Below are 17,807 nucleotides of genomic sequence, written 5' to 3' on the forward strand. Positions count from 1 at the left end.
AGGGTTAGGAGACACCAGTCTGAGGACTGGAACCACAAGAAGTGGGTAGCCCCCTCTATAAGGCCCTGAGCCAGGGTCTGCAGGAGGTTGGGTACTCCAGGGGAACCAGTGATCTATACTGGAGCAGGGAAGGAGGCAAGGAATAAAGTCCAGAAGGGGCTGAGAATGGTACTTCAGGTGAGCCAGTTTGAGGCTAAGTGCTTTACCTCAGAGCCAGAAAGACTTACACAGGTAGCCCAGAAAGAGTTCCAAGGGTGGGTTGAAGAGAAAACCCCCGAAGGGCAGAAGAACCTTTTTGTTTGTTGGGACTTTTTAGTTAATGTGTTCACTACCCTAGAAGGGATTAGATTTGTTTGTGACTTGGCCGGAGGACTAAGCCACATCTCCAGCACAGACTGGTGTGCGGAGAGCCAAGGAAACCAATGTTGGGGAAGGAAACTGAGGCAGGGGGTGCTGGCAGTGCCTCACTTGACTAGTAGAAGGTGTTCTGGGGCAGACAGGCATCATGGCACACACATATAATTAAAAATCCTTTAAACCCTCCATTAAAGAGACAGAAAACCAGTTAAAGCATTTGAAATGTAAGGTATTAAGTAAGGCTTTCATTTTAACAACATCCCTTTTCCCCCTCTCCCCTCAGCCAGAGAGAGTTTTTTGAAGGAAACCTTCTGTTTAACAGTTGTTTTTAGAAGATAGGAATTGTGAACAGAGACTCCATGGCAAAGGGCCTCCTGTTCTTTGCAAACAGCTCACACCTGAGACCCAACAAACTTATTACACCAAACACATGTCTTACAGGGTATTTATACATACAGAGTAACATGTAAGATATCTTCGGAAAGCTCATAACGTGCCAAGACTCATAATCATTGTGAGATGTATGAATGGGTAATATTAAAGAAATAATATATGTATATTAAAAGTATGCTTTATGGACTTGGAGTAGAAATTAGTCATCAGAACGTGATGTGTCTCAATGAGGACCTGTTCAAGCAAGAGGGCCTTTCTAGTCAGCCAGCAAGGTAATGCAAGGCTCTGACATCTACCCTTGCCACAGCCAATGGAAAACCATCAGAGACAACGGTAAACGATCGAAACCACTTAAAGGTAGAAAAGAAAGTCTGCAAGAAGGTCAGGGTTTGCCCTGCCTGTGAATAGAAACAAGACTGCTTTCAGTATAACAGAGTCAGGAAAGGCACTCTGGAGCCATTCCCTGAGGGGAACCCCTGGCAGAGTGGGGGCGCTTTCATGAACGTTTGGATCCTGATTCCTGAGGAACCAGTCAGCTCTGCAACAGTCTGAACTTTGCGGGGGTGGGGGGATCTACTTTATTAGCTAGGAAAGGTAACTATTGATAAGCATAGACCCGGTTTGCATTTTATGATTTTGCTTTACACTCTCTCTTGTTTCTAGTTAAATATTTCTTAAATAAGCCTTCTTTTGTTTTATTATAAGTGCTCACAGTGCTGTGCGGTTTACAGGAGCGGTGATTTAAGATAAAACTGGTAAACTGGGGTACACTGCACCTTTGGGTGGAGAGGAGCTGGAATTTCTGTGAGTAGCCGGTGTCTGAGGCTGGATATCAGAAAGGTATGATTCAAAAGGATTCAGAGATTGGGGTGAATCTACTGTTAACCTGCCAGGTGCAGGAAGGGCTGGCCTAAGGAGAGTGCTTGACTGGCTGACAGCTGGCAGTGCCAAGGAGATGACAGTCAGTTACCGCAAGAAAGACTCACCCTCACTTGAAGCAGGGGAATAACGATGGTGACTCACAATCTTGGGTACCCCGAGAACCCTCAGAGTAATAACTGTCCTTTTGTAGGGGGGAAGAGAAAAGGTTCGCTGAGATGGGCTGAACCTGCTGTTGTTGCTGTTGCTTACATCCGATCCTGTTTCTTAGACTTGCAACCTCGCTGCTAGAGGAACACACGACCCTGTCAGCTGCTCTGAGACCTGCAAACTTGTATGAGGGTGGGCCTATTTAGGAGGGTTGCTTTTAGCTGCTGTTCTAGTCACGTGCTCTCAGCAGCGTTGCAAAATATAATTTTGGTCAGCTAAGCCAGACTCTTATTAAAAGAAGGTAAAAAGAGAGCGATAGGAAAGAAGAAATAGGAGGGAAGGAAAAGGACACACAAGAGGAGGATAACAAAGTCTCACATCCCAACTGGTGTTTGGAATTCAGCTGGGGCCATTGGAGACAGTGATATCATCTGGCTCCCTCTCTCTGGCCTGGTCTGGTCAGGACATCCTTCACAATTAGGATAATGAAGGCCCAATGGTGTTACAGTGGCTCCTGGTGTCCCCAGAGACTGTGGGGGTGACAACCATGATAGTGGAGCTCATTCCTTCCCCTTCTCTCAGCCAGCCATCGTTGCATTTGCATATGCTAATTTCCCCCACAAAGCCTCTTTTTGAGGCCCCCTGGAGGGAGTGCTGGGTGGAATAACCCATTCTCTCATTATTTTGTCCACCAATTAGGCCTCATTTCCAACAAACCAACTGTGGTTCATTGATTTCCAGTCCCACACTTTTCTCATTTACCGGGCACGACTTTAACACAGTTCTCAAGTTATATCAGGAGGCTTTTTTCTTTAGACTAATTTAGTCTTCCTGTCTCCTTTTTGAACCTTTTCCCATCAACATTTATTGTTACAGGTTATTGTGACATTTCATTGACTTTTATCCACTATCCCAGTTAGGCTTACAACCAGGATAAATTTGCAGTCCCAATTACTAGAACCGAGGCTTGGCAGTTCATAACCATGAGAGACCAGAGGACCAGGAGGCATTCTACATGGCTGGAGGCAGAAGAGGATGGACAGGCTGTAACTACCAGAGAGAAGAGGACTAGGAAGAATTCCACACAGCTAGAAGTTTTCAGTCGTTAGCATGTTTTTATTATGGAAACTACAGAAAATAGCTCTGAAGATGGGGCGCCGGAACAGGGTCGGCAAGGGCCATGGCCCTCCCATTTTTGAAAGTGGATGGGCCTGTCCTGTCCCCTTTTCACCAAAGGCCCAGCCCCTGCTCCTCTTCTTACCCCCAAGATCCCACTCCCTGGCCAGGCCAGAAGCTGGAGGCTGGCCCAGGGAGCCACGGACCCTCCACCTACCTGGAGTGGGGGGGCCCGAGAACAGTCCCAGGCCTGTGACCCCATCTCCCAGGCCCCCACCCCGGGGCAGATGGAGGGTCACGATTCTCTACAGCTGCCTTGGCAGCTCTTACCATGACCCAGCTGTGGTTCCTTGGCCCCCTTGTCCCCGCCCCCAGACCAGGCTGGATCTGGGTCGTGATAAGTGCCGCACAGGCAGCTGAGGGAGCCACGGACCCTCCACCTGCCCTGGGCAGAGGGCCGGGGGGCAGGGACAAGCAGTGGCGGCTGCTCGGCCCCCCTGCCCCCAGGCAGGTGGAGGGTCTGTGGCTCCCCGGCCTTGCTCCAGCTTCCAGCTTGGCTGGGGCCAGGGCCTTAGGGGAAGAGATGGGTCAGGGCCGAGGCCTCAGAGGGGGCGAGGCCTCGTGCCCCCCCCCCCCACACTTTTAGAAAGACTCCCTCACCCCTGTCTGAAGAGCCAGTAGGCCAGGTGAAACACAAAGCTATATGGGATGTGCCTGTGGATGGCTGCTCAGCCCACCCCACAAGACAATCAAGTGTGCCCACAAAGCGAACTTCAAATATCCAGTGAAGACAGACAGTCCTTGTTGGGGATTCCATACCAAGAAGAATGGAAAGAACATTCTGCAAAGGACAGGTGGAAAACAGGGCTGTGTTCCTGGAGCCAAGACATGAGATGTCACTCTATGATTGGACACTGAGACACTGCTTCACAGGATACCTCACATATTATTGATAACTTCACGGAACTCAGAAGGGTGATGAAGGAATGTCCAAGTGATCTTCTCAGGGGGCATTCCTGTCCCACGAACAAAGGAAAATAGAAGGTAGAAGATTCTGGAATGAACTATTGGTTAGGTAAGGGGTGTAAAGTAGAGGGTTTTGGTTTGGTGGAACATCGGTCCACCTTCTGTGGTGGCAGGGTGTGTGTGTAAAGTTTGGATGGCCATCTCAGCTGAAGGGAAAGCAATCTTCTAGGCGACAGGCTGGCTAGAGTAGTCAGGAGGATGTTAAACTAATAACAAGAAGGGAGGGATAAAAGGAGCAACTAATGAGCATTTAGAACTACAGTAGAACCTGAGTTACAAACATCTTCAGAATGGAGGTTGTTCTTAACTCTGAAATGTTCGTAACTCTGAACAAAACGTTATTCTTGTTCTTACAAAAGTTTACAACTGAACATTGACTTAATACAGTTTTGAAACTTTATTATGCAGAAGAAAAATGCTGCTTTCCCTTTATTTTTTTTTTAGCTGTATATGTTTAACACAGTCCTGTACTGTATTTGCTTTTTTGTGGGTGTGTCTCTACTGTTGCCTGATTTCATTTGGAACCAGAAGTATGCAATGTGTGGTTGACTGGTCAGTTCGTAACTCTGATGTTCAACTGCATTTTTGATGTAATAGACATCTATAAAGCATTTGACTTGGTACCACACAATATTTTAATTAACGAACTAGAATGATACAAAATCAACATGACACACATTAAACGGTTTAAAAACTGGCAAATGGATATCATCATCAAGCAGGTGCGGTTCTGCTGGGGTCCTGCAGACATTGGTTCTTGGCCCTATGATATTTAACATTTTTATTAATGACCTGGAAGAGAACATAAAATCATCACTGATAAAGTTTGCAGATGACAAAGATTGTGGGAGTGGTAAATAATAAAGAGGATGGGTTGCTGTCACAGAGAAATCTGGATTGTTTGGTAAACTGGGTGCAATATTTGTTTTGATACAAGCTAAATGTAAAGTCATACATCTAAGAACAAAGAATGTAGGCCATATTTACAGGATAAGGGACCCCATCCTGGGGCCCAGTGCCTCTGAAAAGACTTAAGAGTCATGGTAGATTATCAGCTCAACACAAGTTCCCAGTGCCATGCTTGGATGTACAAATAGGGGCATCTTGAGTAAGATTAGAGAAGTTATTTTACCCCTGTATTTGGCTTGGGTATGACCACTGCTAGAATACTGTGTCCAGGTCTGGTGTTCACAATTCAAGAAGGAAGTTGATTAAATTGAAGAGGGTTCAGAGAAGAGCCAGAAAATTATTAAAAGATTAGAAAACATGCTTTAGAGTGATCGACTCAAAGAGCTCAATCTATTTAATTTATAAAAGAGAAGGTTAAGGGGTGAAATGATCACAATCTATATGTACCTACATGGGAAACAGAAGAGGGCTCTTCAATCTAGCAGACAAAGGTCTAGCAAGACCCAATGATTAGAAGCTGAAGGTAGACTCTAAGGCTAGGTCTATACTAAAAAACGGAGTCAACCCAGCTAAGAATCCATACCCCTGAGCGACGTAGTTAAGACGACCTAATCCCTGGTGTAGACAGTGCTAGGTCGCTGAAAGAATTTTTCCGTCAACCTACCTACCACCTCTTGGTCGCTGTAGTGAGTAGCTACATTGAAGTGCTGCAGCTGTACTGCTGTAGCGTTTTAAATGTAGACAAACCTAAATGATACCCAAACTTGTAACTGAGGGTAATTAAACACTGGAACAATTTACCAAGGGTTGTGATGGATTATCCAGCACTGGAAATTTTTTAATTGATTGAATGTTTTTCTGAAAGATCTGCTCTAGTTCAAACAGGAATTAATTCAGCGAACTTCTAAGACCTGTGCTATGCAGGACGTCGTACTAGGTGTGCAAAATGGTCCCTTCTGGCTTTATAATCTGTGGCTCTTCCTATTTCTTTATATACACTTAATTGACTATAGGAGACTGCTATTTCTCTCCGTTAGGTGCTCTGTGAGAAAGCCCTGAGGCCAGAATTCCCTTTAGCAAAGTCTGTCTTTGATCTATCAATCAAAGAGACTCTCAGTGGCAGATCTACGGATGAGCTGCTCTGCTTTGGGGAGCTTATTGATGACATATTCATTAGGCCCCACACCACTTACACGTCTGCGGGTTAAATATTCATATGGAAATTTGCAGATTGGATTTGAACGCTTCTATTAATAGGGCTTAAATCTCCCTAAATGTTTTACATCCAGAGTCTCTATTCCCTGAACCCCAGCAGTAGTTCATTTCTGCACCCCAATACTTATGGAAAATGTTGCAAATTATTATCCTCTACTAGAAGATTTGTGCTTACTAGTGTGACTATACCATGGCCGTGGTCTATCTGAATAACTTAAGTGTAGGCATGGTAGGTATTTTGTGTAGTCTAGTGGATAGAGCAGTGGCCTGGGACTTACAAGAAGTGGGTTCTATTCCTGGTTCTGTCATTGACCTCCTGGGTGAGCTTGGTCAGGTCACTTCCATCACAGTTGGTGCCTCAGTTTCCCAACTGGTAAAATGGGGATAAGAATACTGACCTTTTGTGTAAAGCTCTTTGAGATCTACTTAGGAAGAATGCTATATGAGAGCTAGGTTTTAGCATTCTTAGTAGTGGTAATAAGTAGCAGGTAGTAACCAAGATTAGGCTCTGACACTGTCCAAACCCTATGGGAGAAACAGTCCCTGCCCTGAAGAGCTTACAATCTAAATAGGGTGAGAGGGGAAAGAGGCACAGAGAAATGAATATGATCTATATTGCTTGGCACAATATGATAAAATTAGGGGAAACATACAGAAGAGGCCATTTGGCTACATTATGGAATCATTTGTAACATGGCAAATATGGCTGAAGCAGGGAACTAGAAATCAGCACCGAGTGATTCTGATGCTGTTAAAGGGAATTAATATATAGATTATGGATTCTCAGTGTACTCTCAAAGCTTAGAAACGGCTCATATTGCTCTGGGGTCAGAAAATACTCTCCATCACTGAGTTTGGCCAAAGAGCTGCTCCAGAGGGTTGTAAATGTGTATCAACTTTCAGGTTATGGTGTGAGCTACTGTACAGTATGAAGAAGTTTACCATCATGATGTAAAGAGGATGATTGGGTAGAATGTATGTGCAGCATTGGCACACATATGCATTAGCAATACTACATGAAAAGGTGTGTGTATATATCACCCAACATATATGCAGCACAGGGGGGTGGGATCTTAAATGCCACAGGGACTGCTCTGGGTGGGTATTAAAGCTCCAATAGCAGTTTTCGTAAGAGAAGATGCGTGTCAATGGCCGAGTGTTCCCTACCGCAGCTGCTGTGGAGTGTGTGATGTGCAGATTGGCTGCTGGGGTCCTCCCTCTGTCCTGCAGAACCTATGTTTTGTAGTGAATGAAGCAATTCCTGTATGTGCAGAGCCCGATTCTGACCTCACATCAGGGTACACTAATGCCAATGGAGCTACTCACTCCTGCCTTACATCAGTGAGACGGTAGAATGTGACCCACAATTCATACAGTGCTTTGGGATCCTTTGGGAGGAAAGGCCTAAAATAAAGGGAAAGGGCTCGAGTCTCATCTAGTGTAAATCCATATTGCTCCAGTGGCTTCAACAGAGCTACATCGATTTACACCAGCTGAGGTCCTGGCCCGAAGTCTTGTTTATTACCAATCTCAAAGAACACTGTTTGTTCCAATAATGACTGTCCTCACTGGGCTGAGCTCCAATTACATGGCTAACACTGAATCCAAAAGAAAAGCGCAAAAACCACCTAGAAGACCCATCAAAAAACAGGCCCACCTTATACTTCAGCAAGTGGCACTGCCCTGTCTAAGAGGCCGCTATGGAAAACACTAGGTTTATTAAAATTAATGAAGGAGCTGGCTATTCCTAAATAATTCATTGCCTATCAGCTGCTGCTGAGGTAATAAGAGCTCAGCAAGACATCACGTCAAGACATGATTCAGTGTTGCACTAAGTCTATAGATCTTTAAACAGAACTAAGAACGATGCTGGCTAGATCCTGAAACACTTTGTGGTAGGTGTGTTCTGTGTGGTCATGGTAATAATGGATCCTCAATGGAGTGTCCATGCCCATTTACACTAGTTCAGGGTTTGGCCCAGTGGCTACACAACATGCTCTTGCTGTCTCTAGGCCCATACAGCTTTGGTAAGAATTTATCTGAATAGTTTAAAGTAGGAGAACGTGGTGCTAGATTAGCAACCGTGGAGATGGAGGCTCTCTGGTTAGCCAGAGGACAGGTAGAGCATAGCAGTAGCTGTGCAAACAAGCCCTAACTGTGACACAGCTCTGCCTGGAGGCACACCCCCCACACACACACAGGACAGACTAAAACAATGAGGAGTCCTTGTGGCACCTTAGAGACTAACACATTTATTTGGGCACAAGCTTTTGTGGGCTAGAACCCACTTCATCAGATGCATAGCGTGGAAAATACAGTAGCAGGTATAAATACACAGCACATGAAAGGATAGGAGTTGCCTTACCAAGTGGGAGGTCAGTCTAACGAGACAATTCAATTAACAATAGGATAGACTGACCTCCCACTTGATAAGGCAACTCCCATCTTTTCATGTGCTGTGTACTTATACCTGCTACTGTATTTTCCACTCCATGCATCTGATGAAGTGGGTTCTAGCCCACGGAAGCTTATGCCCAAATAAATGTGTTAGTCTCTAAGGTGCCACAAGGACGCCTTGTAGTTTTTCCTGATACAGTCTAACACGGCTACCACTCTGAAACAGGACAGAGATTTAGTTGGGGATTGGTCCTGCTTTGAGCAGGGGGTTGGACTAGATGACCTCCTGAGGTCCCTTCCAACCCTGAGATTCTATGATTCTATGACAGACTGGAGACAGTAGCAACTTTCAGGTCTCTTGTGACCCATTCCAGTATCTGAGCTGGCACTTTTGAGGTGAGAGACTCAGGGCAGGTCTATATTAGAACATTTGATTGACCCAGTTACGGCACATCCCTGAGCAACGTAGTTAAGCTGACCTAAATCCCCGTGTAGACAGTGTTAGGTCAACAGAAGAATTCTTCCATCGGCCTAGTGAACGCCTCTTGTGGAGGTGGATTAACGACACCAAAGGGAGAACTCCTTCCATTGGTGTCTACGCTGAAGTGCTACAGCAACGCAGCCGCAGCATGGCGGCTATGCTGTTGTAGCGTTTCAAGTGTAGACAAGCCCTCTGTGTCCCATTACTGGAGTCATCCAGGTCCCATCGGTGAAGAAACTGAAATCCTCTTTTTTCCCTGTGATTTTTCAAATGTCAGTTGTTCAGTTCGTATTAGAGGATAACATCAGGGCATGAAAAATCCACTGTTGAGGGGGAATCCTTCCCTAATAAGCAGGGCTGGCTCTAGGCCCCAGCAAAACAAGCTGGTGCTTGGGACGGCGCATTTTTAGGGGTGGCATGGCCGGCGCCAGAATGCCACCCCTAAAAATGTGCCCCAGCCGCCCTAGCTCACCTCCGCTGCTGCTGCCACGGCGCACGAAACAGCTGATTCGTGCGCCGCTACTCGCCCTCCCTCCCAGGCTCTCAAACCTGGGAGGGAGGGGGAGCAGCAGCGTGCAAATCAGCTGTTTCGCGCGCCGCGGCGGCTCGGGGTCTCCCCCTTCCTCCCAGGCTCTCAAACCTGGGAGGGGGGGAGACTCCGAGTGGCCGTGGCGCGGGCGCCGTTTCTCCCCCTCCCTCCTAGGCTTGAGAGCCTGGGGGGAGGAGGCAGGGCTGGGGATTCGGGGAAGGGGTGGAGTTGAGGCAGGGCCAGGGGTGGGGTAATTAAAGAACGGGGCGGCCAAAATTGTTTTTGCTTTGGGCGGCAAAAATCCTAGAGCCGGCCCTGCTAATAAGACATCATTATCTGCAAAGTGGAATGACCTGAGCTCTTAAAACTCCCACGGGGATCAAATAGGGATTTAGCAGCCTAATTTTCGGCACCTAGCTCTGAATGTTTGGCGTAAGTTTTTCTAGCCATTGTGGTTGAAAAGAAAACCAAGTGGATTTAAACAGAAGCAACATTGTCTTCCTGAGTCTGCAGACAGGCAGCTCCAGAGTCTCTATAGCTGCTCATAAATTTGTCTGGTAGCAGCAGCAGAAGAGACAAATTACCAAAGGTCTGGTCAGTGTCACTGCTGCTATTCAGAACCATGTCAGTAGCCACAACAGACAAAAATCATGTCAGTTTCACGCTGCTGCTGCCTGACAAAACTAAGGGGCCGGATTCAGCTCCATTTAAATCAATGGTAAAGTTCTGATATGACCTCAGCAGTGCAGGATCAGGTCACATGAGCAGCAGCAGAAGCAGGCACAGGTCAGTCACAGGCAGGATGGCACACAAAACACAGGCTGGGGAGGGTCAGAGAAGCAGAGATCTCCTTCAGCCCATCTTCCCCATTCCTTTTCAGAAAGCTCTCGACTGCAGAGGAGGGAGAAAGACAGACACACACAGCAAGCTCCTTCTCTTCTAGATGCCGGTGTGGCGGTTTTAAATTTAATCAGACACCTGCTTACCAGATGCTGCTAAAACCTCAAATGGGGTCCAGGGATAGCATGCTGGTAAGAATCCCAGGTCAGGAACCTCCCTCCTTCAGCTGCTGGGGCCAGTGGTTGGCTTCTTGTCAGGGCATTGCCCCTGGACCTTGCTGGTAGCCTCCCCCGCAACTCCATCTTTATTTATTATCACCCTCTAGCTAGTAGCCTTAGTCCCCTGGCTAATAAAGCGGCTGGTAATTTTTTCAAGCCCTGCTCATACAGCAGCAGCAGGTTGTACACCAGTTACTGTAGTCTATAAGTACATGCTTGGTAAGACCCAGGAATGAATTAAGGCAGTAATGCAAGAAACCTACAGGCCTCAAAGCCTATACGATTATACCCTGTTTCCCCGAAAATAAGACATCCTCCGAAAATAAGGCCTACTTACAGTTTTGCCTCTCGTTGTAATATAAGGCATCCCCCCGATAATAAGACCTCCCCGATAATAAGGCATCCACCGATAATAAGGCATTTTTCATTTCTGAAAAATAAGACATCCCCTGAAAATAAGACCTAGCGCATCTTTGGGAGCAAAAATTAATATAAGACACTGTCTTATTTTCGGGGAAACAGGGTAGCTTAGCCCTTAGCCAAACTATCTGAGGCCTAAGGCCTAAAGAACTTAGCACGAGCAGTTGACCAGGAGTGACCCACTATCACAAGATGTCACAAGACAGAATGGTGTAATAAATAAGCAAGGCTAAACAGCTGATAGGTAACCGCAAAATGCCAGCTTATGCTAGTTTTGGATATTTTAGGATAGGAACCCCAGCGGACGTTCAACCGCAAAAAAACAGTTGATGTATCTGCTAATGTAGATGAGATAAGATGGTAGGGAGCCTATTAGAGAAGGACACCCCAACATTGTTAGGGCAAGGAAATTTAAGTATGGATAGAGGGCCATACACCCTCATGAATATGCCTGGCAGCCCAGCTGTAGGTATAAAGGGAATGACGTAGTCTTATGCTGTTGGGCAATTCCTGGCGTACCAGAAATAGGTACTACTTGTTGATCCCCTGTCTCACGGGTTTGGGTCCCTGTAAAGGATGATGTGAGTATGCATATAATGCTGGTTGTTTTGTGTGATCTCAGTCTACTTTGCTGATTTGTAGTGTTTGTGACATTGCTAACTGAGCTAATGACAATATTACAGATTCAAAGGGTTTTTCCAGGAGTGCCTCTCCCGTATACACCAAGATCCTCATCCTAATAACAATTCTAATAATTTTGTGGCTGATCGAGAGGCAGCTGAACCCCGCCAGATCATGGCATGTTAAATTGGAAACCCTAAAGAATACCCAGTTAATAGATCAGGCAACATTACACAAACCGGGTGGGCGTCAGTTCAATGACCTGACTAAGGAGCAGGATTCCCCCTTCCCCCAGCTTGCCTCCAAACTTTAACTTTATTTTCAGATCCAATCCTGATTTCACACAGAGCAGCCTTTTTTGAACCTGCTTCAAAGGCAAGCCAGGCTGAAAGGGTCTGTTAGAAAAGGATCGACAAGATATACTGACGCAGGCAATTTGCCTCAAGGGGCATTTGAGCTAGGTCATGAGAGGAGTAAGTCAATTTCCTCTTGTTCTGCTCCTTTCCAAAAATAGCGCTTCATCAATCACTTGCTCCAGTGTTTTAAAAATTAAAGCCGAGCCCTTCTTGAAGTACAGAACTGAGGTGGTGATTTTATCCAGGCCACCCTGAAAGGATTCTCGGGGGGATTGCGAAGCTCTGAAATACACTCTAGCAAATTCTGCACCAAAGCCTGGCTTTAGAACGTTTGAAAAAGCCACTGGTTGGTTTTACGATTCCTAAATTGGAAATAGATGAATGAAACCAATCTTATAGCTATATAGATACTGCTAAGTCAGAGGATAATCAGACCCGTAAATGGCTAACTCTCTTAGCAAAATAGCCGCTTAAGTTAAAGAAATAAAAGTGGCTCCTGGGCTTGGTAACAAGAACTTGAAAGACAAAGGATGAGAAGGACCTGAACATAACTGGGCCAGAACCTCAGTTGGTGTGAATCTGCTTAGCTTCACTGAAGTCTGTGTACCTATGCCAAGCTGAAGATCTGGCCCAACTGTTTTGATTTTAAACTCAGTAATTGCCACGGCTGCTTTAATTAGATAAAGAACTCTGAGCCCTAAAGTCAATTGTGCAATGGAGTCAACAAGCTAAACACGAGAAGCCAATAATATTTACACTTCACCTCCTTTATCTCAGCCAGCTCAGGAACATATTGACCATGTCTGCCACGGGCCTGTTTTGCTGTGGGGCAAGGGGGATAGTTACCACCCCCGCCAGACCTTGGTTTACATCTGACTTTTCATAGATCTTTATGTTTTCCACTCCCCCCACCCCCTGACTTTGCAGGATATAATATGATCATGTATAATGTTCTACATGCTGAGACAGCTTTGTATACCCCAACATTTTTGTGACATGACGTACCTGGTGTCCACACATGTTAGATTTGTCTATTGAACTTGTGTGCCATAAGCAATATTTTAAGTTTTAAATAACAGCTCTGGCCCTTTGCGAAGCAAAGTGAAGAGAGGCGGCTACTGATTCACTTTATCCTCTGATCCAATAACTGCCTCTGCCTCCAAGGCATCAGTGACCAAGAGCAGTAACTGGATAGTAATCACTGAGGCTGTGGGGTTAAAAATCATTATAATAAAGGAACTCAGACACACCAGTGGGCAGCTGTGTGATACTTACATCACTCAGCTATGTAGGGCAGCCGATGCCTCATCTGTGTTTTATGAAGCATTTCCATCTTCTGTTTCCACAACCCATGGCAATACTGCAGCCCAGCTCCCGGGAGGTGGTGAGCCAAACTGACATTTCTGAGGTGACTGAAAATCGAGGCAACTTTCAGACCGAGTGACCCCAGTGGGGCTTGTGTTAAGGGCAGTTTCCAGTCAAGATTCAAAAAGGGACTGGATAGTTATATGGCTGTCAAGAGCAGCCAGAGTTATCACCATTAATAACGAGAGACACTTCAGATGGGATATTAAACCTTGAGTTTTGGGGCTTGAGCCAATCTCTAACTACAAGAGAGCAGGATGAGAGCTAGGTTAGAGGCAAATTCTCCCACATTTGCCTCCTGTGGGGTTCTTACCCCTTTCTCTGCAGCATCTGGTTCTGGCCACTATCAGTGACCGGGCACTGGACCATTGTTCTGATCCAGTCTGGCAGTTCTTAAATGATGGGATAGCTACAAAAGATGCAGCTGGAACGCTGCAGTTCCACTGGTATTTTATGAAAGCACAGGCCACCGCCTCGCGAGTTCATTTTGGAGGTTTACAGTGAAGTATAATTTAGTAAATGTCACGATTGCCAGATTACACTGCCTGATCCCAAGGCATATTGTTAATGACCTCGTCGTTACTGATACTCAGAAGTGCCATCCGCACAAATGAAGTCAAGGCAGGAGCTTGCTTTGCTCTCAGCAGTAGCATTTAAGCTCAGACCCTCAAAGGTACTTTGGTGTCTAACTCCCATTGAGGATCTGGCCCTTAGGTTCCGACTCAGACGGTTTAGCAAAAGCAGAATCTAATCTCAGTCTTTTTGTCGAAGAAGCCTCTGTCTTGACTCTGCCCTGTGCTGTTGTGCAGAGATCCAGTGGGAGCAACCGTGCCTCAGGGAAGGGCATCATCTGTCTCCTCTTTTATTTTTTATTTTTTAAAACACATCATCGTGTTCAGTTTTTACACTAGACTTCCCATTTGGTACTTGATACAGTAAGTAGTAATTTGCAGCAAGTAGTAATTTGCAGCTCGTGGTTTGTTTCGGAATCTAGACAACTATTATAGTTTTATTCATCAGCCTGCTGTACTGTTCCCTTCTCGGAAACATAGATACCATCCAAGAATTTTCTGATATCCTTATTCTTGACTGTGGTGGCCTGCTGGATCAAGGCAGCTGAGTTGGATACCAATTCAATGTCATTCCCTTCAAGAATCAACTCATCCTTCTGGGCTTGAGATACTGCACAGGCAACACCTGGTCTCATGCGCACCCTGCGGATATATTTCTCTCCCAGGAAGTTACGGATTTCCACAAGTGAGCCATTTTCCTGAATAACTACGTTGATGGGGAAGTGAGCATACACAGACCTCATTTTGTAACGAAAGCCCAATGTGACACCCTTGATCATGTTTTGAACATGACTGCAAATTGTACGAACTGTTGCCAGCTCCTTTCTGTTACCCCACCATTTGTCAACCCGTAGCTTCTTGTGCTTCTTTCCCAAGAGGGAGAGCTCTACATTGATGTGGTTAAAATCCCGTCGCAAAGTTCCTCTGGGACCTTTCACAATAACTGCCCGGCCCTTCAGAGAAATGTCGACTTTCTCCGGGATGTCAACAGTCTGGTTGCTGAGAATGGTCTTCATTCTCGCTGTCTCCTCTTGCTATAGATTATCACAGGAGGTTTGAGGGCGGTCAGCCCCACGCTGGCTGGCTCCAAACCCTCCCCCCCACCAACACACCACCAACCCCAGCTCATCAGTGCCAGGAGAGAGGGGGGATTTGCTAGAAATAAATCTGGTGCTCCCACATGCTACCAGGAAATCTTGCAGCCCTTCTTGAATGTGAACGGATGGAGCTTGCTGGCCCATTGCACCTCTGAGATCGCTGCTCCCCTGCTAGGATTGTGAGGAAGGGACAGGTACAGGCTCCCATCACAGAAAAATGCTGACTAATATATGCTGGCTAGCATACATACATATCATATTAATAATATGTATTATCCCCACAATAGATATATTAGTCTGCATTAAGCACAAATATTATAGCAGTTATATAGCCTACATTGGCCTATGATTTTTATATAACCCTGCTCACTTATGCTAAGTATCCCATAACCCCCTGCATTCACTGAAGTAAGTTTGAGCAAATAGGGAAGCTGTCAAGATCAGGACAGATGAGTGCTTTATCATAGCAACAGAAAGGGCCCGTACTGGAACGGCCCATAGGAAGAGGACAACATGTATGATCGTTCTACCCTAGTACCAACCTAGGTGGTGTCTTCATGCCCTTTGGTACCTGAAATGCAGAACCAAGAAATAAGAGGTACCCCATGGTACCAGAAAAACAAGGTAGAAAGCTGATTGGCTAAACCTAGTTTCAGATGAGGGTTTAAAAAGATGGCTTTAGGGGCATAACTTTGGGGAGCTCACCTTCTGTGTAAGGCGAATGTAACAACGCTGCAGGAGATGGGTTCCCAGAGACAACTACCATATAGACCAGTGATACTTAGACTCACGAGCCACAAGAGGCTTTTTCATGTTTCTCCTGCGGCTCTTTGCAGCACATTAAAACACTGTGTGATTTAATTACTAACCAATCTAAGTTATTAACCAATGAGGAGGCTTTGACTATGTTATTAACCAATTGTAGTTGATAAATTAATAATACTTGGCCAGTCATTTTGCAGTGAGAATAATAAATATATATATGAAAACTATTTCCCGTCATACCGTTTACATATGACTATATAGTACTACAGTCATGAAACATTGAATTCAGACTCCTGTGGCTTTGTGGAGTAATGCTGATTGCTAATTTGGCTCCTGAACCACTGAGATCTGAGTATCACTGATAGAGAACCCCTTTCCTGTACTATGTATGTACTGTGTACAGTATAATACTATGTATTATTGACTTAGTTGGTCTCTTGAATATATTTCATAATGAACCAGAGTGGTCAAGCAATTGACTAGACAGTTTATTAACAAAAGGAAGCAACTACTGCTTCCATCCTCTCCTGCTCCGGCTGGCTGGGGGGAGGGGACAGGCGGCTGTGACAGGTCAAACAGCCTTTTGCTAAGGAGTTTGCAGCACAAAAGTGCAAGTCAAGAACTCCTGAGATCTAATCTCAGCTCTGCCACTGACTCCTTCGGTGGCCTTTGGCAAACTTTCCCCTCTGCCTGCTTCTCTGGTGGGGATAATCACACTTCCTGACCTCTGAGGGGTAAAGGGAGGAGAAGCTAATGTTTGGGAAGGGCTTTTGCTAGGAGAATGCAAATTATATGACTATCTAGTAGCTATGACGTCATCAATGTTTTTGCACTGGTGTAAATCAGGAGTAACGCTAATGAAGCCATGGAGTAAATCTGGAACGGTGAATCAGGCCCACTGGCACGGCATTGAGGGGAAAATTCTGTTACCACTGCTCATCCTGTCTGCGTTTTGTGGTTAGAGGCCTTCAGTCTTTAAGGCTGTCTGTCAAGCCGGGTATATTCCTTCACCAGCCTTAAACTGCCACACACACCCGTCCCCCGATCGGTGTGCACAAATTCAGTGGGTGTCAACGGGAGCTGTGCTGCACCAAGGGAGGACGGGCACAGTTTGGCCTTCAGCACAGAGGCACCAATTCAGCACAGCATGTAGGCAGATGTGCTTAGCTTTAAGCACGTGCTTAAGGGCTGTGTCAAACAGGAATGGTTCACTGTATCCAGGCTGGGATGTGACAGCGCTGGTATGGGCTGCCCTAGCTCCAGGCAAGGGGACTCAGCAACAAACCGCTTCGTTACAAAGTAGCTGTGGGTGTTTATCTAATGTTCAGAAGGAACCTGTGCAGAACAAGTTTGCTGAACTGACACGTCTTATAAGGCAGGATCTTGTGGGATGGAAATATTAGGCTACCCGAAAGGTATAATTCAAGATGCTGGGTTTTGATATAGAACTGATTATAGTGTCTGAATTCCAGCATTATCTCCGCTGCATAAACCTCAACTGCAAATCTTTTATCTTCTTCAAAGACCTGAGATTCAAATGAGTAGGTTCGATCTGAGCTGCCTTTGGGATTAATCCCCCGCGTCCCCGCCTCCCTCCATGCTCAGAAACTCAATCCATTTTAAGGGCTTTGCTAGTATTTCTCCTTTTTCTTGTCTTTGTTTGGTTTCCTTTATCACCGCACAGGTGGCTGCAGCTGTTTCTTTCAGGACGTGATACAAACCCCACTGAAGTGAACCCGAGTCTTTCCACTGATTTCAGTAGGCTCTGGATCAGCCCCTCCCTAATCCTCAGTCATTTGGAGCTCTGAGAGTCGTACAGGCTGCTGTGATTTACTCCTGCATGTTTCTCCCTGCAAACCCTGTAGATTCGGTCTCCTCCCTGTCTCTTTGTTCACAACCCTGGTGTCAAAGAAAGATTTCCCAGTCAATGAGGTATGAAGTGCCGGCACCTTTGCTAGCCAGACGGTTGCAATGGACTCGTCACTTCTCATGTCTCACCATTTAGAAATGAGTCTTTTTTTCAGAGATAACCAGCCAAGTAAGCTTGCAGTGATCACTCGGATGTATTCAGCAACAGCTTTCAGCAAAGTAATAAAATGTA

At 45.7% G+C, this 17,807-nt stretch overlaps 2 protein-coding genes across 4 annotated transcripts in view; both read right to left on the reverse strand.

Annotated features, from left to right (window-relative positions):
• The window catches only part of LOC117885056 (myosin-M heavy chain-like), an 89,942-nt gene that overhangs the window by 51,502 nt on the left and 20,633 nt on the right, over window positions 1-17,807 (reverse strand). The window lies entirely within an intron of this gene.
• Window positions 14,145-14,868, reverse strand: LOC117885058 (60S ribosomal protein L9). Its single transcript, XM_034786156.1, has one exon. It carries the CDS (start codon window positions 14,858-14,860, stop codon window positions 14,282-14,284), a length of 579 nt encoding a protein of 192 aa, XP_034642047.1. The 5' UTR covers window positions 14,861-14,868; the 3' UTR covers window positions 14,145-14,281.

Source organism: Trachemys scripta, chromosome 11 (genome assembly GCF_013100865.1).
Source record: "Trachemys scripta elegans isolate TJP31775 chromosome 11, CAS_Tse_1.0, whole genome shotgun sequence".
Taxonomy (NCBI): Eukaryota; Metazoa; Chordata; order Testudines; family Emydidae; genus Trachemys; species Trachemys scripta.

What these genes read in the sequence shown, in the direction of transcription:
- LOC117885058 (XM_034786156.1), bottom strand. Translation starts at nt 14,860, where the DNA reads ATGAAGACCATTCTCAGCAACCAGACTGTTGACATCCCGGAGAAAGTC.